The sequence below is a fragment of the Colletotrichum godetiae genome, assembly GCF_030913485.1.
Source record: "Colletotrichum godetiae strain CBS 193.32 chromosome Unknown BDP55scaffold_143, whole genome shotgun sequence".
Lineage (NCBI taxonomy): Eukaryota > Fungi > Ascomycota > Sordariomycetes > Glomerellales > Glomerellaceae > Colletotrichum > Colletotrichum godetiae.
The window spans coordinates 1-19,553 of record NW_026851391.1 but is presented as its reverse complement, the minus strand read 5'-3'; the positions used below and the strand labels follow the sequence as shown (position 1 = coordinate 19,553).

Sequence of the window (19,553 nt, the reverse complement as noted above, 5' to 3'; positions counted from 1 at the left end):
CAGATGTCAGGGTGCTTGCCTGGCCCCGGACCTGGACCTCAGCAACAGGGTTCACAGCACACTGAGATCCACTTCCTATGGCTCACTGAACCAACGACATCAGACCACATCTCGTCAGGCCTGGACCAACCGCGATGTTTTCCAAAGACCGCACATTCCGAAACGATGACTCCGCCGCTGCAGAATTAAAAAAAATGTACGGTAGATCATCTAGCAGCTCAAGGCTAGACCAAGAATGGGAGGCAAGCGCAGCATGGCTGGCTAGGGAACCTCTGTACGCGCACCCCTGCCATCTCTGGTCCCTAGCGAACCCCGATCGAGAGGCTTCCACCACGGTAAGTCGCCCGTGCCGTCCTCGACCCGGCCACCAGCCCGCCTCACGGAGTCTTCTCGATTGGGCTGCAACCAGCCGTGTTGAGCGACTTGAACGACCAAGTTCATCGGCGGCCTCGAGTACGTGCGGTTGGGCGATGGAGAACCAGCGGGGTTGAGTAGGCGGGGTGGAGGGTGTCGTGTTCATAGCATTGTATTTGTCAATTCGTCTTACCCTGCCAGTAACACGCGTAGATGGAGCAGAAGAGCCGTATTCCTTATCCTCCTACCATGCGGATTACGCAGGAACAGCCTATGTATGAGACGCAATATAGACCAGGTGTGTTACTCGGATGCGCTTCTTGTGGCCGCTTTTGTGCGCTTTTATCTAGGTAATCATACTTTACTCCATGGTAGCGGCCACCGCAACGCCAGGAACAAGAATATTGCTGACAATCCGCGAAAGCTAACGCCGTCGACAGACTACCATTATAGTTCGAAGATGATTTCCAATCATCCTTCTCAAGTCGAGTCAACGGGCACTTAGTCGGTCATGCGCGACAGAGGATGTCGCGGGCAGGCTAGGAGAGACCAAGGCTTTCACTTCACCGCAAGAAACCACGCAAAGGCCCACGCGTCAAGATTTCGGTTCGGAACTGCCTTCCTGCCCGCCAATCCTCTCTTGTGGCCGTCCTCAGATCAGCCTCCCGCGCTTGCGTGAGTTGGATATCTTCTCTTCGTTCAGATTGTCAGCTTCCGCGACCTACTGGCCCCATACCACCAGATCTCCTGAGGGCTTTCGTGTATCCGCCGCCCAAGGGCCCGTGCCTCTGGCGGCCTACAGCGACCAGAGTCCTCCTTCCCTTTCAACGGCGGCCAGGCACTACTGGCATGGCCCACAAGAGCTGACGGCTGTCCGAGGCTACGGCCCGGACCGGCTTTCCGGAAACCTTCAGTCTCGCGAACCGACGCCACGCCGACACCATCGACCCCGCCGCCCAAGCAGCCATCCCCACTGCAACAGACCCTACACCATAGAGCAGGTCGATTTCATTGCATACTTCCGTGACGATCTTCGCCTGCTATGGAGAACCGTGGAGGAAAAGTTTGCCGCCGTCTTCCCCAGAGACGCCAATCAGGGGCATAGACGACGGGCAGCAGGCCTTCAAGGCGTCTACTACCGTCATGGCAAACAGTCCTCCGAGAGACATTGCCGGAGTCGGGGCCAGAAGACAACCGACTTGATCGGTCTGCTCGCCACGCACCCTGACCAAGCTATCAAGTATTCGTGGGTCTCGCATGAGGACAGGGACCATTGTGCGAGCGTCGTCATGTACTCCCGTACGTCTCTTCCTCTCTCCGTCTGCGTTAACTTGGGAACCCACGTTGCGACCGAGCCTGATCATGCTGAGCGCGCAGGGTGTAACAGATAATGCGAGTCTGACGCAGTCGCCCATCGTGAAAAGTGCACATAACGACTCGTCAATTGCCATCATTAGCTGTAGTGTCTTTCCTCCTCTTCCATGACAGCCGCCATGGTCTGGTCGTGGCGCTACGGACGTCCTCTGGGTAGAATTCAAACTAGCACTCGAACGGTTCTTGCCTGAACATCTTGACTGAAGATACAGCGCAATAGATGATTCCGTGACGACGCGGACCAGGTGGCAGGCGGCTCATTTCTGTCCCATGTCCGAGCCCGTCACCACCCACCTTGTCAATGCTATACCAGAAGTCACACTAAGAACGGTGCACAACTTGGTTGGCTGCGCGAGTTGCTTTCGCGCCGGTGACCCCAGGGCAAATCCAATCGACGACCACCGAGGACCCTTGAGGGCCCCTAAGGCCGCTCGCACCAGGTATTTTGAGTGGGCCGAATGCCTGTTTGAGTGCTGTCCATCCCTCTAGCCGTGACAAGGCTCATCCCAGCCTGGTCTAGTATTGCTGGGCCGAAAAGTTGGTGGCAGAGGAAATGTCTTCTTCCAACACGAGGCGGGGCGACAGAATGTCCAAGGCCCTCGAGATACTTGCCGCGCGTGTTCTATTCAAGCCCGTCCGTCCGGTGGCACAGCATCCAATTCCTTGTTTTCTCACTTCGAGGCTCCATGCTTCCACTCGGCACCACCGGGTACAGCACCCATCTTCAAGTCCCCCTCGCGCCGTACACAGGCATCCCGTACGCACCAATCCATGAATGCTCGCTCCTGATAGGAAGACGGCGATGCGCGCAGGCCACAGCAGGCTCCACAATGGCGGGTCCATGCTAGCGCCAGGATGCGGCTTTCAGGTTATTCGACGAGATCAGCACTCTGCTTTGCGCCTATGTTGGAGCAACTGCGAACATCGAACACATCAAGACGCCTTCCTTCTGACTCGGGCCACGACATCTTCCGTCCTCCCGCGTGTCCTTTGTGCTTGTACCTGACGGGGCCAGCGCAATGGTGAATAGCTCAATGATGAATAGGGTCCATGGACCAGCGATGGGTACGCTGGGTCGGCACCAATACTGTGAGCTTGGACCACCTTCTGTCCACACTTGGCTCCGACTCGATGGTTTATGCGAGCTGTGTGAAGGGTGAGATGCCCAATTTCATTCCAACGACAGTTGCTCAAGACACCGGAGTATGGTTTCCTCTCGCAAGCAAACAACCACATGGTCCCGACAGACTGGTAACGAACATCACTGGCGCGCTCGAAGACGGCTTCTGTGTCATGAAGTACGATCACGGTATCATGCCGCCGGCGCGTCACACCGTATTAAAGGCAAAGGCATCGCCGTGGTCGTAAGGGACATGCTCGTGGTGTGCACACCAGTTTCTCATCGTTGTGAATAATCGTCCGTCATTCTGAACACCCTCGATCCTTTCCGCTCGAAACTGACGTCATGTTCCCCCCTCGGCAACGGCGTCAGCGACCTGGCCAATCACAACGTCTACACCACATGCAGCAGAATCCGGTCCGGCGTCACGAAGCCAGTCCGACACCACGTGTGGTCCGAGCTCTACAACGGCGCAGAGGGCCTTCCCCCAGGACCCAATACCGACAAGAGACGACCACCTCCAAACCATGGGGATACCCGACATTGGCAAGCCCAGGCAATTCCGGCAGTGTTCACTTGGATCGATGCGAATTGCAAGATGTAGAGTATGTTGCTGTCACCGAAAATCCGGTCTGGTGCAAGGCCAGTAGGTAGCTGATATCTACAGCTCCGTGTCTTTGATGCGTTCAGTGCTGGAGCTTCTGGATATGGTAGCCTGCGCTATTGTGGAGATTGATACCGCTGCAGACATCATTGAAAGCAAGAACGCGACGTACAAAACCGCTGTATGGCTGTGAGTTGATCTATTTCCATTGTCCAAGCAAGAGGGGCTGACAATGCGAAGGGTGGACCAACTGGGTTTGGAAGTCAACGGTCTTGCCGTTGCAGTGGATGCCATGGCAGTGGACACCATCGCCGCCCCTACGATGCCTTGGGATGGGAGAGCTGGATTGGCTTGACGATCGCAATGGAAGCAAACACGCGTCTGGCTCTTGGTACTTCATTTCCTGTATTTCGGACCGGAACAAGGCGTCTCCGCATAAACATCAGACCGGGCACATGCCCACTTCCGAACATGCTGTGCCATTCTTCTTCATGATCGACTGGTGCACTGTGGTCCGATTGATGGGGGCTTCTGCATGAGCAACTTTCTCCTTTCCTCCTCGTACTTTCTCGCAATCGGCATCTCTTGCCATCAGCGCGTGTGAGACATGGATGAGATATTGCCGACGATGTCCCTGAGCGCACAGGGGGGTTGAGACATGTGGGTAATAAGGTTCTGCGCCGTTACCGTACTGTCGGGTCGAAGCAGGGGCGCAAGGGCCTTTTGCAGAGTCTCCGTCAGCCTGTGGTGCCGAAGGAGGAAACGAGCCCGTGAACGAGGGTCCGTCCGCCTGCATCCATCAGTACCGCACAACCCCCACAAGGGCCCTAGCCTCCCTGTCAGAACAGAGAAAGGTACGCGGCCGTGGGGGCTAGCTGTCTCCGAGAGTCTGTTGGAGGGGGCAGAACATACGTTCTTCGAGGACCGGGCCAGGGACGCATTTCCTTTGGAGATGACAGCCAATCAGGATGCACGGCCAAGGCTGAATGGTGACGCAAGAGTCAGCACCGTATCAGGATGCAAGTGTCCCGAAAAGGCAGGTATCCTGAAGAGGCAGGTACTATGTAGTGATGTCCAGGGTGTTGCATGCGTCAAGTGTCACGTGCCGTTCTCCCACAATAACGCTGTTTTGACAGCATGGCAAATGGCCCCAACCCGGAGAGTAGGACACCTGCGCCGAGAATCGCACAGGATCCCCAGTGCATTCGCTCCATATTCAAGACCGGATCCAAGTCCCGGGAAATGAACGGCCCACGAATGCCTCGATAACTTCGAGCAAACACGCTCGTGCAGGGAAACCCCGCTTATTCTGTGGTACCGGCTCGCTAGCAGCATGCAGGTGTAAAGTTTGTTGGTTCGTCGACCTTACGGGGCACGACTAGGGATAACCGAAGTGTACGCAGTGCCGGCCTCATGCACCGTGCTTGAATGATTGACCTGTTTATTGATTGAGCTATCTCATGACTCGTGGGCCGCGGCTTCGTTGGAAGTCGACGTACTTGTTTTAGGAAATGATTGCTCATCGCTCTGCACTCTTGCAGCGCTTTGCTTCGCAATCTTTCGCAATCTTGGCTAATTCTCGGCCATCTGACGGACAGCGCAACCCACACCGCACAATTATCCCAGACGACGACTACTGTCGAAGACCAGTTGGGATGCTAGGCTTGGAACAGACACCAGTCAAGTCGTTTGCCGCCCTCGCGGAGTGTCTCCTGACAGTAGCCAAAGGCTGCCAGTGCACGACAGCAGCCTTCGATCAATTCTAAGAGGTGGATGGTCGTCGTTGGCTGTGGCGGCGACCCGAAGACACAAGCTGTCGCTTCTGCCAGCGCGAGGCATGCATAAGAGGCCCCTACACGGCAATACGTGAGACTGAACAAGCCCTTCACTAGACAGAGCCACCATGATGCTCAACTCATCCTATGTCGAGGACTCCCGGTCGATCAAGCTTGGTCGTGGGTGATTGACGAAAGCGAGTCTGTTTCCATTCTCATCTTGGACGCCACGTTCTGTCGTTGGCGGCACTGATGTTCCCAACAAAGCGCATCGCTAGCAAGCCCACGCTCCACAGCGAGTGTCGATCACATCAGGTTTACGACAAGCAGTATCGCCATCTCGTCACAAGTAAGTACACTCACCGACTGGCGAAAGAAACTTGAGTATAGTCAATTGCGGTGTGGCGTTCTCTCCCATCTACGGAATACCAGGCCAAATGATCCAGGATTATGGCATCTCGATGATCCTGAACCCCACTAATCCGAACATCTCTCGTGTTTGACGCTGGCTCGTCACAGCCAAGCTGCGCGCGTCAGGTGCAGCTCGAGTTTCTCATCTTTCTTCCCAAGATACGTATAGTGACATGTAGAGCATTGACGGTGCCGCAGAGGAGAATGATGAGCCAAAACGTAGTCATGGCGTGAAGAAACACCGAAGCGCAAAAGTGTACATGGTAGAAAGACGTCTGAACGAAGGAGAGGTTTTTCTGACAGATGCACTGGTCTCAAAGTGGGCTTGGTAGCAATGGTCGCAGGAATGGTAGGCGTAGCTGAGAAGACGACTAGAGCAGATCGTTGAGAAGCACGGTTATTGGAACGACGGAGCTGTCGGGGGCATCTAGGAGACTGTCAGAACATGCCGCTCCAGCCTCCGAGAACATAGGCCGCGGCGTAGACCTAGCAGCCAAAAGAACCTGGCAGATTTGTTTCCCGACAGTTCGGGTCAGTCCTCGAGTGTTGTGGGCGCAGGCGACATGGGGCATCGTTCTCGGCCCAGCGACGGCTCGACCTGGGCCATGGCGTGCGGTCGAGACCCCCCGAGGGAGGGGGTGGGGGGTGGGGGTGTTGTTTGTGGTCGAACAATGCAGGGCCAGGGCAGATTGAACTGCAGCAAGCCACTTCCTGCTGGAGCCACACTCGACCCAGGACCAAAATGGACTTTGGATCAGAAACCGCTTCGAGTGGGGTGGCACGGAACAGAAGCGAAGCAGCAATTCCGGAACAGCACCCAAAAGCCATTTCCAACTGTAGTGGTACAGGAGGAAATCATCTAGTCAAGCCTGATGAAGATTTGGATGTCGATGGATCTGAAGACCGCTTCACACTGGCTTTTAGTCCATATGTGCGAACGCTGCTGCGTTGCCGTCCCAAAGAGACTCCACCAGAGCCTCAGCAGACTTGGCACCACAGACGTTCCCTGAGAAGCAATACTGCTGGAACGAAGCGACAATGACCGGCGGTTCACCACCAAAGACTGAAGTTGAGGCCCGAGAGAAAAGGGCGAAGGACAAGGTCCGAAAGTCTGGTACCAGCGCCCAGGGCAAAGCGCTTCGATTAGGCGAATTTGCCGATGTGTTTTCGGCTGTCGTCTACTACAACCCGACATATCGGTGGCTGGACGGTGCCATCCACGTACCTGAAGGTCAAGACATCCCTGACGTGAATGCATTTGTAAGCGGCAGCGAGAGCCCACCTTTGAAATACAGCACACGCTGACACGAAACCGCACCAGTTGGCGCAGATTTTGAACGACTCGGCCTGCAATGGTCCCCAACACGGCCCACGGCGCGCGCAAACGTGCAGCCAGTCCGCACAGAACGCACAGGCAGGCGACACCTCCGTCCGCGACAACATGACGGCGGAGACTGGCAGTATGGATATTGACGCCGCTGCGGAGGCAAACGTCCTCCAGAACAACAGCGACGACGGCAACGGTGCTCGTTATACTGATGCTTCGCCAATCAGTCACGGCGGGAATTCGCAAGTCGCCAAAGACACTGGTAATGGGAGGCAGCTTCGCCATCGTCTACCCGACGGTCCGGCCCTTCGGGATACGGGCGGACGTGTTGTGAAGCAAGAGATGCCCGACGGCGCCGTCGCTGATGGCGCGGGGGAGGCTGACACGTCGGGGGATGCACGGGACATCAGTATGCATGGCCCCTTCGACAGTGTGGTTGGAAATAAGGCGCAGAACGGGCAGTCCGGCGATGTGTCGGAGTGGGAGACGGTGAATTCACAATACGCAGAAGCGCCGACTGCGCGGGTGACGCGCCGAGGCCTCACCAGACTGCAGGCGGTGAGGGTTCAACGAGTTTTGCAACAAATATCTCTGCACATGCGACTCGCCTCCCGTCAAGAGCGGATGCCGCCGCACAGGATGGTTCATCAGGACAGATGGAGAGGTTTGTCACAGCGAAATCGTAGGCGATGAGACTTGTCTCCGTCGTTTGCCAGGACCCGGCGAGCGTTGCATCGGAGAGTTTGTTGTTTTAAAGTGGGGTACCACCGGGAACCATGGCAATGTCATCATGTCTCCTGAATGCATTCTCCCGCGCGCCGAGGTGTTCGGAAACGTGTACGAGTCCATGAATGCGCCTTGAGGAAGAAGTCACCAGAACGATATACTGTAGATGCAGCCGTCAGGAATTGAGTAGTATTTGTTTCGAAGTTGTGCTTCTCAGGCTACTAGGCGCTATGAGAAGGCGCGCTTTGACCAATCGTTTGATGTCACCGCCTTCTTGCACCCTATCTCGGGGGCTGCGGACGAACTGCATGCGGCGCCGGCAGCCCGCTCCTCATCCAGTGTGCTTCGGCAGCTTTGCAGCCCCTGGTGCCTTCGGGTGTCCCGTCACGTTGGCACATGTGAAGCAGTAATACAAGTTGCGTCCGATCTTCACCATGCCCGCGTCTTCGAGGTCGTCAGTCGGAGTGAGCTCGGCCTCCTTAGAACAGCGCATGCAACGAAGCTTAGCAATCGTTGATCTGAACATGTTCAAAATTGATGGATAGAAATCTATTGCGTGTTGAGTCTTTCACTGGCGGATGCCAAGATGAGCAACGTGGAGCCTGCCTACGCGTTTATATTTTACAGGGACGCAGGTCTAGCAGTCCAGAGGCGGCCATCGTCGCTGCCCAAATTGCCAGTCCCGTCTGCGATCGCTTATTTCCACGTGTTGGAAGTGAAGTCTCCTCGCAGGCGGAGAGACCGGCGATACTCACGATCTTGCCCGGCAACGCTCATTGCTACCCCCGCCCGCTAAGCCGGGCTCTGTCTGACGCATTCGTGGGCGTATGCGTGCTATCATCATTTCTGACCATGGCAGCATGGGGAGCGTTTTACGAAGCTCCCGAGTACAGTATTTCTGACGTGGGGGATGTATCCGGATGGTTCACAGACACCCCTGACACAGCCGGGCGTAGCCCCACTACGAGCCAGAATCGGGCTCAGAGCATGACTGTCCCTCATGTGAGAGTGGTCGGGTATGGAGGTTGGCGAATCGGGTGGGCATGCCCGTCGGAGCAACTACGGTATCTTGTCTCGCAGTCTTTCAGCGAGAAACAGGCCCGACAGCCATGATGCAATTCCACCCCCTTGGGTTCTCTCGGGTCCCCTTGGGTCCAGATGTGCATTTCTGGGTACACCACGAAATCGGGCAAGGCGAGCACAATACGGCTACGACCAAAATCAGATTGTAGCCAGCGACCACCAGATTTGCTTCGCAGCACTTCTAGATCCACCCGCCGACCTCAACGAGCTCGTACCGATTGCCACGGACGGGATCCCTGCTCGCACCATTTCTGCCGTTCAAGACATTTTCAGAGGCATTCCGAAGTCGTTTCCATATCCGTCAAGCCACAAAAGTGGGTGTAGATGGCCGCTTCCCACCAACATCACGATAGGAGAAGAAGAATCGAAATGGCGTGCTGTGCAATTCAGCCTTGAGCAACATTTCATTGCTTTCGTTCCCTTTCAATGTCCTGGATGCGAATTGCGCCAATTTGGCCAGTATTTGATGCATGATCGATGTGGTGTGTAACTGCGAGAACGTCTCGACGCAGGCTTGACACAACGATGAGAAGCTGCCGCCTGATTGATGACACGCACATTCTGTCGTCCACAGCAGAACCCCCCTACTGTCGTTGGCATTATAGGGCTGTAGACGTGGGAAAGCAGTCTCGAAAGGGCCTTTGACCCATCACACGAGAATCTGTAGCAATGGCCATCACGATGAGACGGTGTAGTTATGGATGGACGTGGAACATAGAAGCTTCGAAGGCACAATCTAGTCGTATATTGAAGATAGCGAGTGTCATCCTATGTTTAACTACAAGAACGATCCACAAGATGCCAAATTCTACTAACTAACTGCCCAATAGCCAGCGCGTGACATCCGCCGTCCCAGGCACTCACGCGCTGTCACACGCTTTCATACGCTGTCACGTCTCTGCACTGGCTCTATCACTGAAAAGGATAGGTTCCCAGGCGGCACCACGAGGAGGTTGCAGAGTCCGAATTTCGCCGCCCACATCGCTCGAGGAGAAGCATCTCGGCGGCATCGTTGGAACGGTCATCAACGGAAAACAAAGGAAACGTAGAACCGATGCCCGGCAACGTCGAGAATGTCCATTCGACGGGATACAGAGGAGATGCAGAACCGATGCCCGGCAACGTCGAGAATGATCATTCGACGGGATACAAAGAGATGCAGAATGCAGAACCGCTGCCGGCAACATCGAGAATGTCCATTCGACGGGATACAAAGAAAATGAGTGCAGAACCGATGCCCGGCAACATTGGAATGACCATCAACGGGATACAAAGGAAATGCAAAGAAACCGTTGCCCGGTGTCGTTGGAAATGCATCAACGGCACCGCCATATGGCAGCGTCAACACAGGGTCAACGGCATCTCCGCGGCGGGGTGGGGCTGGAAGCCCAGCCCACCAAGAAACTCCCGATTCCAAGTGGGAAAAGACCTCCCTACTTATACTTTCATCGGCCTCCTCTCCTCTGCTGTAAGTTTGCAACATGGAAAGGGGCAGGTTTGTCCGTTGTGCGATGACGTCAAGGCCCCACTGTGTGCTTTTGGAAAAACAAACATTCTTGCATCTTGGACTATCGCTGGGTGAGCGTTGTGGCAGGGGTTGGTGGAAAACATCAAACTTGCGGCTTCCAGATGAGCAAACGGCTGGCGGTTGGCTTTTGGCAGACGGGGTCTAGACCGGGTCTAGACTGAGCGACGAAAATGTGGAGCGACCGGGGTGCTGGGTCTGGACTGTCAGATGGGGAACAATGGCAAGAAGTTAATGAAGAATGCAGGAGACGGAAGAGGCTCCGCAGACGGCTTCCGGCCCGGGGCGTAGGGCGAGTACGAGGTATATACTTTTCCTAGGTGCGGCCCGATCTGGCGCCAACACCTGGCGGGACCATCCGATAGAACATCTTTTGGATGTGACCATTCACCCCACCTTCTCGACCGGCCACCCCCACCTTCATCGTCCAGAATGACTGCATCGGCGGAACTGGTTTCGCGCGTCAGCTAAGGTCACTTATGGTGCTTTACCTTGACTACCTTTGCATCGAGTCGCCGCCCTCACCTTCAGATTGCACCATCCGGAGACTCGTCAATTCATGGACTTCCTGCTCCAAGGCCGAGAAGAGCCCACCCAGAAACAAAAAAGGGCCTCCTAACATTATCCGGAAAGGCGGGGCTGGCATGGCGGCGGAAATAGCTTTGGCTTACACGGACACGACAACCGAGTTTCCCGGCTAGCAAGGCACGTCGGACCGCGCTCCTCAAGCTGACACAGGCAATCTCTCTCAAGTGGTTGCCTGTCAACAGACTTTTGGTACATGAACATAGAAGCGACATCGGTTGTGATAGTGTCAGCTCAAAGGGCGATATGAGAATGGTCGTGAGACCGGGTGAACTAGCTTCCCAGCTTGGCGTGGCACGAACAAGCATTGAATTATAAACTATGTACTGTCGGAAATGGTCAAGATGTGTATTTCCAAAGACCGCATGACAGTTGGTGCCGTCTGACACTAGATCATGTGTGATTGCGTGGTGTGAGAGATACCGTGTTCCTGTGCAGGTCTTTGGTCTTTTGTTTTTGATCAACTGACGAAGCTTGAAATGTGGGATACGCTACACGATGGCGGAAACCCCATTCTCGTTTCTAATGACTCCTCACAATAGTGTCATGCGTTCCACTTCTGTGACTCCATCGTCAAAAGTGCGTCGGCCACTACTGTCGTGAGCAAAACGGTCGTATTTTCACGCAGGGGATCATCCTTACCTGTCAGCTAGGTACATGGAGCTTTCCGCCGCTATACTCTCTCGCCAGAAGTGACACGTAATGAGGCTGTATCATCAGAGACCTGCAAGAGTGAGGAAACGGCTTGATCGGAAGCAATGCGGCCCTCTCCCTCCTGATCGACCAATGGCGGCATCATTCGCTGTATGTTCGCGGTTATCCTGAGGATTTCCGACTGCAAGGCGAGCTCCTGCTCGGGACCCATATGACCTCGAAGAGTATACTCTGTGATTGCTCGCAGCTGATCCGCGGCCAGCTGTCGAAGTCTGTTACAGTTTTCAACGGATCTTATGGTGCTCATGGTTAGCGTTATGGATTGGGGCGGTGGGGCAAACATCGGCCGTGACAGAGGAATGGGAGAAGATCTAAGATGATGTGTGCACCACGGCTTACGCTATGTATCTCTCATGGCTTTCAGACCTGTCCTGAAAGAGTTCTGTGATATATGTCGCACGGCAGAGGTGAACTGTGACTATGGGTGAATCGAGACAAAATAGAAACAGGATCCTATGGTCACTTTTCGACCATGCTTAGACGTAGAGCCAATAGTCACTCTGCGCCCAGTATAGCCGCTGCTTCCATTCGGATATGGAGAAGTAAGCTGGCAGGCTGAAGTCGACTCCGCAAACAATGTGACAAGGAGCCTTTCCTGACATGTACCCTTCTCGCTCCAACAACAAGACTGTGGTTATCGACGGGGGCTACACAGCGGCTGACTAGTACAAAAGACTGGTTCTTTTCTCGAGACACAAAAACCCCTGACATCACCGCTGCCGGACTCAGAATCAAATTGTTCTTCCAAGTTTCTCTCCGCAGGTGTCAGGATCCATATCCAGGCTCGTATATGAGGAAGACCTACGAATGCTTATAACGAGAGTGTCGCCCTCGGCCACGGAGTTTCCCTGGAAGGTTGATGCGAGTTCGCTCATCTGGTAGTGCGCGTACAGGCCCTGCCAGCCACATCGCTCCGCCAGCTCGTGAACTAAACGTGACGACCGCACCACCAGGGCTTTGAAGAAGGTAGCGATCCCTCTGCGGACGTCTGCGTTGTGGTCTGAGTTCATAAATCCGCCAACGCTCCACTTCGCGTATGCATGCAAGACTTCTCCGTGCGCCAGTGCTTCCAGGATCGGTCGTTGCTGCGTGCTGAACTGCATGATGGGCAGTTTGTTCCTGTCTCCGACCAGACGACGCCGGCTGTTCAGGGCGGCGATGCAGCCCGCAGCCCTGATGGCAGACACCCCCATAATAGAGAGAGAGAGCGTGCCGACGGAAACCCTCCAGATGTGGGTAAGAAACTCCTCTCGCTCGTTGTCGCCTCGCGACGCCGATCCCAGAAGCGTTTCGGGCTGAAGCCGCACGTTGTAAAACGTCGTGATGGAGTGGTCCAGCGGCTTGGTCCCGGCCCGCACAGGGGGCACACGCGACACAACGCCGTCACACATGCCTCTCGCGTCGTTGATCCGCACGACAAAGGGTTTCACCCCTCGGTCATCGCCGCCCACGATGAGCCGGGCGAAAACAACAGCAACGCGGGCCATGCCGGCTAGCAGCGAGGATGGCGGCATTGCTTTGACGGCGCCTGCGTTCGGCGTGTTCAGGGTAAAAGATCCGTCGGCTTCCATCGTCGCAGTCGTCTCCAAATTGCGGGCGTCGAGGCCATGGCCGACCTTTGTCAACATGACATAGGTCTTGCTTCCGAACTCCTCATGAACAGATATGGTCTTCCACAACCGACCGATCCGACAGGATATCTTGCCATGTATGAAGCCAGGATGCTCGAAGAGGTTGTGAGAGACAAAAATCTCGCACTTGGCGATTCCGGTAGCTTGAGGGGCACGACCTACAACGATAGTGTTCTCCCTCGATGGAGAGCGATGGTGGAGGCCATTGGACAGCGAATGGCCTACGAGGCAGCCCAGGTGCAAGGCAATATCGCGCCCGAGGTGCTCGATGTATTTGGAAAATCGTGCATTCAAAAGGATCCATCCTGGTTTGTCGAACACGGCTATGGCACTCGATCTGCGTTGCGGGACAACGAGAACAGGGCATACTCCAACTTGTTGACCCTCTTGCCCACGCTGGTGGAAAGGGCCAATGCTAAAGGCTACATCACGGCGCCGTTGGTTGAAGAGGAAACCATGGAGGACTTCATCAAGGCCCTGCCGGCTTTTGGGGCTCGTACGGACGTGATAGCAGAGCAGGCTCTACAGTCCAGGCTTTGATGTAGAAACAATCCAATTATTTTGATTCCAACACTTGCATCTTTACTCTCGCCATGTTTCAATGTCGTATGTCGCAGCAGAGATGAGCGCGAGGGCAGGACGGTTTGTATGGTTAGTCTTGATGGTATGAGACTAGCGGCGTTTCTGCTTGCAGAACCGTGAGATGTAACCTTCTATTGACCTTCATGTAAGGCAAGCCCTCGATTGATGAGAATGGCGATAGATTCCAACCAACCATTCGCCTGTATGCACCACTATCTTGGAGCTTTCCGCCACAACTGCGCTTCTGACTGCGTGCTACATTGTTTTCCTTTTCCGCCCTCTCTGAATGCGCTTGCTGTGAGGATTTACATCAACTGCCCTGACGCCGAGCTAATGCGACATTGCTCGATCACCGACACAGGCCACTAGGGAAGGGTCCAAACGACGTATTGCGGCAAGATACGCGCCTCACCTGAGGCTCCTCTAGGTTTGCGAAGGAATTCGTATGTTTTACTTGAACTGCCGCAGTTTCCTCTACATACACACCGAAAGCCTCGTACAACTAAGCCGTCCTACTCCGGAAAGCGGATGGCTACCTTGGTTTCCTTCTTCTCATTGAAGCGTTTGTAGTACTCTGGCGCGTCCTCGATGCCGATGACTGCGCTGATCACAAAGCTTGGGTGGGCTTTGCCGCTGTTGATAAGGTCGATCAACTGGGCAGCGTACGGCTTCGGATCAACGGCTCCTGTTCGGAAACTCAGGCCCTTGGCGAAGAAGGACGAGACGGGGAAGGGAATCGTGGGCGAAATGTCGCTGCCGTACGGTGCGCCAGGCGAATCGTCCTGTGACCTATACACGCCCAGTTGGCCCATGCCTCCTTTGAAATGCGTTACGTCAACCATCTGTTGTGTGATAATGCTCTCGTTCATCTCAAGGCTCGAGTTCAACGCCTCCATGCCAACACAGTCTACGGCGCGCATGACCCCGTCCGGCTCGCTAGCCAGAATCTGGGCGACGGGGTCTTTGTCAGCAAAGTTGATCGGGATGCCGCCGATGGAAGCGGCGAGATCCAGGCGCTCCTTCACATGGTCGACGACGTAGACCTTGGACGCTCCACGTAGAATGGCTGAGTAGGCAGAAAGCAGCCCAACGGGACCCGCCCCGAAGACGGCGACGGAATCGCCGGGTTCGAATCCGGTGTAGTCGATGCCGGCCCATCCCGTAGCGAAGATGTCCGAAACGGTCAGGTAGTCGCGCTCGATCGTCGAATTGGCGGTTTCGTGAGTCAATGGGATGGGGATCAGGTTGGCTTCAGCGAAAGGGACCCTGGCGTATTCAGCTGCGCATCTTCTTGTCAGCAATCCTCTCTTTGGCATGCCCAGGATGCATATGGAGCAGGCATATTCGTACCTTGCAGACCGCCTAGACCCATCTCACTATTCCCGAAGCCGAAGTATTCCTTCGACCTCGGCTCCATCTCCAGATGATCCTCAGACACGGTGTCGGGAATGATGACATAGTCCCCAACGGCGAAGGAGGACACGGCGTCGCCAATCTCCGAGATGTAGCCGACGGCCTCGTGACCCATTGTCCATGGCACCGCACCGCCCATGTAGCCGCGATAGATGTGCAAGTCGGATCCGCATACGGCCGAGGTGGTCACCCGCACAACGACATCCGTCTCGTTCAGGATGGCTGGCTTGGCGACATCTTGTACCATCATTTCAAAAGGCGTGCCATGGTAAACGACTGCCCGCATGGTCGCGGCTGGCCAGGAAAGATTGAGCGACATGGTTTGGCAGCAAAGAGCGTTGACGCTTGAAATACTTGTGTGTATGAAGCGACGATGCGATTCTATGGCGTGTGTGACGACGGTCTGATGCGATTCTTGGTTTTCATTAACAAGAGGTTTGAGACACGGCGAGAGCCATAGTTATACGGGCACATGTTGCCAAATGGCATGCGGGCTTTTCTCTACTAACACACTTGATTTGCTACGCTGGCACATGTTGTTGGAGCACTCGTAGCCTAGCCAGTTGGTGTAGCAAGTAGCTCGAGCAACAAATGTTGAAGAAGCAACAGGGTATGCGATATGCCTCGCACGCGTCGAAATAGACGCTCCGGCCGATCTGACCGTCTTCGCTTGTGGAGCTATGGCTGCCGTATTCCGATTTGCACGTCAGCATCCCAAATGTCACGCTCAAAGGCGATCTTTCTCCACTTTGTCGAGATGGAGGCAGATAATGGACTGGTCCAGAGCCCTCTGTGGCGTCAATCGGCAGCAAAAGACGACATGGGCGCTGCGCGGATACCACCAGGGATGATGACGACCCACACATATGGAGGTTCAAAAGCATATCTGGATTCACGGAGGCAACAACAGTGGAAACATTGGAGCAGCTTTTCGCCGTCTCCATAAGGTTTGAGGTTATAGACCAGCGCCACACAGCGTCAGCCAGTTTGATGCAAGTCAGATCTGCTGCTTTGCAGTGGTCGAAGGGATAGTCGGGTGTAAAGGCTGCCGTGATGCAGATTCCTTGAGGAGGCCGCCAGGAAAAACCTCGTAGTAGCTTTCGACTCTGCGAACCCCGCGTGCCCCACTCTTCACCAGACCTTGTCATGAAAATACAGCGCATGTCGCAGTGTCACTTCCATCCGAAGAAGCATTATTAACTAGACCCACAGAGATTATATGACATTGATAGGCGCCGAAAATCACCCTCTGCTACGCATCTTGACTCAGTTGCACGTACTCGACTCCCGGAACCATGCCTTGCGTCTGGCAAACGCACGCGTCCATGTCCTCGTATGTCGCTTGAGAACCTCCCGTGCCGTACAGACCCGCCTCCGACTCTCGTCTTGCCTTCGCTCGGTCGGCGACGGGGCCCACAGAGCCCAGCAGCATTTTCTGGCCGAGGAGCGGGCCCGGGCCCCGCAGCAGTATCTGGCCCGCGTCCAGGTGGAGATGGTCGATGATGTCCATGCCGGCCTGCCCCAGCTCATCCAGTTCTTTCCACTGCTGTCCGCCCTTGCTATGCGCAGACCCGAGAGAGACGAGCTGCATCGTGTAGAGATCTTGACGCAGGGACTTTTCCGACTCTTTGACGCGTTTCGCCAGCGGGACGTATAGTGCCTTCCACTGCTTTTTGATGTTGATGAGCGTTACGTTAGGGACGTCGTCCGGCAAGAAGCTGACGGAGATGGTCGGCGTCGCTCCGTTGTCACTTGTCAGGCTCGCACGGGCGACTTGGGCTTGCAGTATGAACTGGGCCTGCAGCTTCGATATGCCAGCCGCATTCAACGTCGGCGGCTCGCCCATGATCTTTTCGTGCGTATTCATGAAGTCGTCCAGGCTCCAGCTCTTGGCAAAACGAGAGAGTGCCGCAACGATCTCTGGTTCTATTTGGTGTTTGACATCTACGTCGCCTACATCCCGACTACGTCGAACCTGGCCGATGACGGCGCTGATCCGATGCTCGGCAGTTGTGATCTCTTCGGGGCTCGGAGAACTCGCCGTCGGCGGTCTGTCGTCCCACAGACGGATCATTTCTGCCTTGGATCGCGCTGCTAGCATGCCCTGATAGAGTTGTTTCTCATCCGCCGCGTATGGGTCATCATCGGTATCAGACAAGTAATCCAGACACTTGACCAAAACCTGAAGCTTATGGATGTATGCGAGCTGTTGCAGGTGGCTCAGCAGCCTGATCTGGGCAAGCGTTTGCGACCTATCTAGCAAGCTGTTATTGATGACATGAACAACGAACAGGAAGCTGCGGGACTTTGCGCCTCGCACAGTCCAAGGCCGGAGCAGGCGACACGCTTCGTTATGCTCATTGTATGAGTATCGAGGCGGACGAGTTACGGTCAGTGGATAGTGCGTGGGCAGGGTCTGGTCTACGTCTGTTTGTAAGCTATTGAGAGGTCTCGATGGATTACAGCCCATTGTTACGGCGAGACGAACACGAGAGTTCCTACGTCGGCCTGATGGCAGACAGGCATCGGCGCGATGTCTTTTCATACTTGTACCGCTTTGCGCAAGATCCAGAAGTGGTGACATGGGGCCGGTACATGGCTGCCGAGTTCAGCGTCCTAGGCGATTGACTTCGCTGCTCGATGTTTAGGCCGTATACGGATTCGAAAGAGTCCAAACCATCCCCGTGGCGCAAAGAGCCACATTTTGCAGTGTTGCGTTGTACTTCGTCGAACCCACATCAGTTACACCACGTAGGGGGTCGATTTGGGCAACGACACCCAGAACTGCCCGTGATCGCATGTGCAACGACACCAAGACCTGCATCCAGTCTACAAGACGTTTCATGGGCTCCACGAAGTCTACAGCATACAGCCTTTGTCAAAGATCATTTAAGGTCTCCTCCCCAGACCGCCCTATCCGTAGACTTCCCGGTATCAGAGACGGAGTAACAACCACTGAGCTACCGTCCTTGCTCTTGCCATCCGTCAGCCAAAGCCTTCCCGTCGACTATCCGCTACCCACCAAGGGCTCACGCAGCCAGCGCAAGCAGCTGAACTCCGCCATGTGGAATGGTACCACCTTCACGACCATCTTTATGTGGGGTCCGCTCTTGTATGCTGCCACGCTCCTCCTTCACCAGTATCTCCGACTACGGCACATCCCCGCCCTCCCTCTGCTGGATTCTCCCCTTGGTGGCTTCTACGTGCCGTGTATAGCGGTAGCATGCACCTGAAGTTCTACGAGGCCGGCCAAAAATACGGTGCTTACGACTGTTTCCAATGTCGTTCACAACGCTCGCTAACTCCTCTCACAGGATCTCTTGTTCGCATCGGTCCAAACGACCTTGTGACGAGCGACCCGGACCTCATGAAGCGTATGCTCGGCGTGCGCACCAAGTACACGCGTTCAGACTGGTACAACGCGATGCGACTGGATCCGAGACACGACAACGTGCTGTCTACCAGAGACGATGCAGTGCACACCAGACTCCGGTCTCAGATGGCCGGAGGGGTAGGTCATCTTCTCTCGTGTGCCACAGGTCGATTTGTATGGACTGCTGACGATCGCGACAAAGTATTCTGGCAAAGAAGTAGTCGAACTTGAAGCCAAGATCGACGAAAGCGTCCTTCGACTCATGTCAATGATCGATACGTATGCTTCTCAAGATAAAAGGTTCGACTTCGGCCTGAAGGCGCAGTACTTCACGCTCGACGTCATTTCAGATCTTGCATTCGGCAAGCCGTTCGGCGATCTGGCTTCCGATTCGGACGTTTATGACTACATTCACACGACGGAACAAAGCATGCCGAACATCGTCGTCGCGGCCGTTCTGCCCTCTCTACTCCATGTGTTATCGTGGCCTCTGCTTCGGCGGCTGATGCCTTCGGAAAATGATGCCACCGGGTTCGGAAGGCTGATTCGGTACGTCTTGTTCGCGTCCCATCTCGGACCTGGTCTGCGCTTGGCCGCTGAATCGTCGACTTGTGCGGTCTTTGTTGCGTTCTCGCAAGTCCGGCACAGCTGACACAGCGACAGGATGGCGAAGGAAATCGCCGGCGAGCGCTTCGGGCCAAGCAAGAAGACGAGGCAAGACATGCTTGGCTCTTTCGTAGCACACGGCCTGACGCAAAAAGAGGCGTCTTCGGAAATCCTCATGCAAATGTACGACTTGCCGAGATCTCTTCGGTCCTATACTCTGAGGCCACTACTAACCCTTCCGACAGACTCGCTGGATCGGACACGACGGCCACGGCCATCCGAGCTACGCTGCTTCACCTCATCACCAACCCACGAGTGCTCGCGACACTTCGTGCAGAGATCGAGCGCTT

General features: G+C 55.2%; 11 protein-coding genes across 11 annotated transcripts; 5 read left to right on the top strand and 6 right to left on the bottom strand.

Moving 5' to 3' along the window:
* Positions 1-134: 134 nt before the first annotated feature.
* On the top strand, positions 135-1,745 carry BDP55DRAFT_639493 (uncharacterized protein; the record flags this gene model as incomplete). The annotated part of the gene is made up of 3 exons (XM_060573262.1): positions 135-335; positions 568-652; positions 877-1,745. 3 exons carry the CDS (start codon positions 135-137, stop codon positions 1,743-1,745), a joined length of 1,155 nt encoding a protein of 384 aa, XP_060421366.1.
* A 4,931-nt stretch (positions 1,746-6,676) lies between these two features.
* BDP55DRAFT_735570 (uncharacterized protein) lies at positions 6,677-7,827 on the top strand (the record flags this gene model as incomplete). Its single annotated transcript, XM_060580333.1, has 3 exons — positions 6,677-6,898; positions 6,960-7,629; positions 7,682-7,827. The coding sequence occupies 3 exons, from the start codon at positions 6,677-6,679 to the stop codon at positions 7,825-7,827; spliced, it is 1,038 nt and encodes a 345-aa protein (XP_060421365.1).
* A 160-nt stretch (positions 7,828-7,987) lies between these two features.
* BDP55DRAFT_597269 (uncharacterized protein) lies at positions 7,988-8,595 on the bottom strand. The gene has a single exon (XM_060571004.1). The coding sequence runs from the start codon at positions 8,215-8,217 to the stop codon at positions 8,023-8,025; it is 195 nt and encodes a 64-aa protein (XP_060421364.1). The 5' UTR covers positions 8,218-8,595; the 3' UTR covers positions 7,988-8,022.
* On the top strand, positions 7,988-8,595 carry BDP55DRAFT_688563 (uncharacterized protein; the record flags this gene model as incomplete). The annotated part of the gene is made up of 1 exon (XM_060576649.1): positions 7,988-8,595. A coding segment is annotated over exon 1 (259 nt), but the record flags the coding sequence as incomplete, so codon positions are not given.
* Positions 8,596-9,686: 1,091 nt separating this feature from the next.
* BDP55DRAFT_688559 (uncharacterized protein) lies at positions 9,687-10,106 on the bottom strand (the record flags this gene model as incomplete). The annotated part of the gene is made up of 2 exons (XM_060576648.1): positions 9,687-9,773; positions 9,918-10,106. The coding sequence occupies 2 exons, from the start codon at positions 10,104-10,106 to the stop codon at positions 9,687-9,689; spliced, it is 276 nt and encodes a 91-aa protein (XP_060421362.1).
* Positions 10,107-12,329: 2,223 nt separating this feature from the next.
* Positions 12,330-13,318, bottom strand: BDP55DRAFT_740431 (uncharacterized protein; the record flags this gene model as incomplete). Its single annotated transcript, XM_060580417.1, has 1 exon — positions 12,330-13,318. Exon 1 carries the CDS (start codon positions 13,224-13,226, stop codon positions 12,330-12,332), a length of 897 nt encoding a protein of 298 aa, XP_060421361.1. The 5' UTR covers positions 13,227-13,318.
* BDP55DRAFT_688552 (uncharacterized protein) lies at positions 13,254-13,734 on the top strand (the record flags this gene model as incomplete). The annotated part of the gene is made up of 1 exon (XM_060576647.1): positions 13,254-13,734. A coding segment is annotated over one exon (481 nt), but the record flags the coding sequence as incomplete, so codon positions are not given.
* Positions 13,735-14,323: 589 nt separating this feature from the next.
* BDP55DRAFT_735567 (uncharacterized protein) lies at positions 14,324-15,543 on the bottom strand (the record flags this gene model as incomplete). The annotated part of the gene is made up of 2 exons (XM_060580332.1): positions 14,324-15,090; positions 15,162-15,543. 2 exons carry the CDS (start codon positions 15,541-15,543, stop codon positions 14,324-14,326), a joined length of 1,149 nt encoding a protein of 382 aa, XP_060421359.1.
* Positions 15,544-15,552: 9 nt separating this feature from the next.
* BDP55DRAFT_688545 (uncharacterized protein) lies at positions 15,553-16,402 on the bottom strand. Its single transcript, XM_060576646.1, has 2 exons — positions 15,734-16,402; positions 15,553-15,638 (listed from the first exon to the last, which is right to left on the bottom strand). The coding sequence occupies exon 1, from the start codon at positions 16,385-16,387 to the stop codon at positions 15,746-15,748; it is 642 nt and encodes a 213-aa protein (XP_060421358.1). The 5' UTR covers positions 16,388-16,402; the 3' UTR covers positions 15,553-15,638; positions 15,734-15,745.
* Positions 16,403-16,476: 74 nt separating this feature from the next.
* Positions 16,477-17,694, bottom strand: BDP55DRAFT_639488 (uncharacterized protein; the record flags this gene model as incomplete). The annotated part of the gene is made up of 1 exon (XM_060573261.1): positions 16,477-17,694. One exon carries the CDS (start codon positions 17,692-17,694, stop codon positions 16,477-16,479), a length of 1,218 nt encoding a protein of 405 aa, XP_060421357.1.
* Positions 17,695-18,447: 753 nt separating this feature from the next.
* On the top strand, positions 18,448-19,518 carry BDP55DRAFT_639487 (pisatin demethylase; the record flags this gene model as incomplete). The annotated part of the gene is made up of 4 exons (XM_060573260.1): positions 18,448-18,735; positions 18,764-19,146; positions 19,261-19,386; positions 19,449-19,518. Coding segments are annotated over 4 exons (867 nt in total), but the record flags the coding sequence as incomplete, so codon positions are not given.
* Between the last annotated feature and the right edge of the window lie 35 nt (positions 19,519-19,553).

Bases quoted from the DNA above. Each gene is read 5' to 3' on its own strand.
- BDP55DRAFT_597269 (XM_060571004.1), bottom strand. From the start codon at position 8,217: ATGTTCAGATCAACGATTGCTAAGCTTCGTTGCATGCGCTGTTCTAAG.
- BDP55DRAFT_688545 (XM_060576646.1), bottom strand. From the start codon at position 16,387: ATGCGCTGTATTTTCATGACAAGGTCTGGTGAAGAGTGGGGCACGCGG.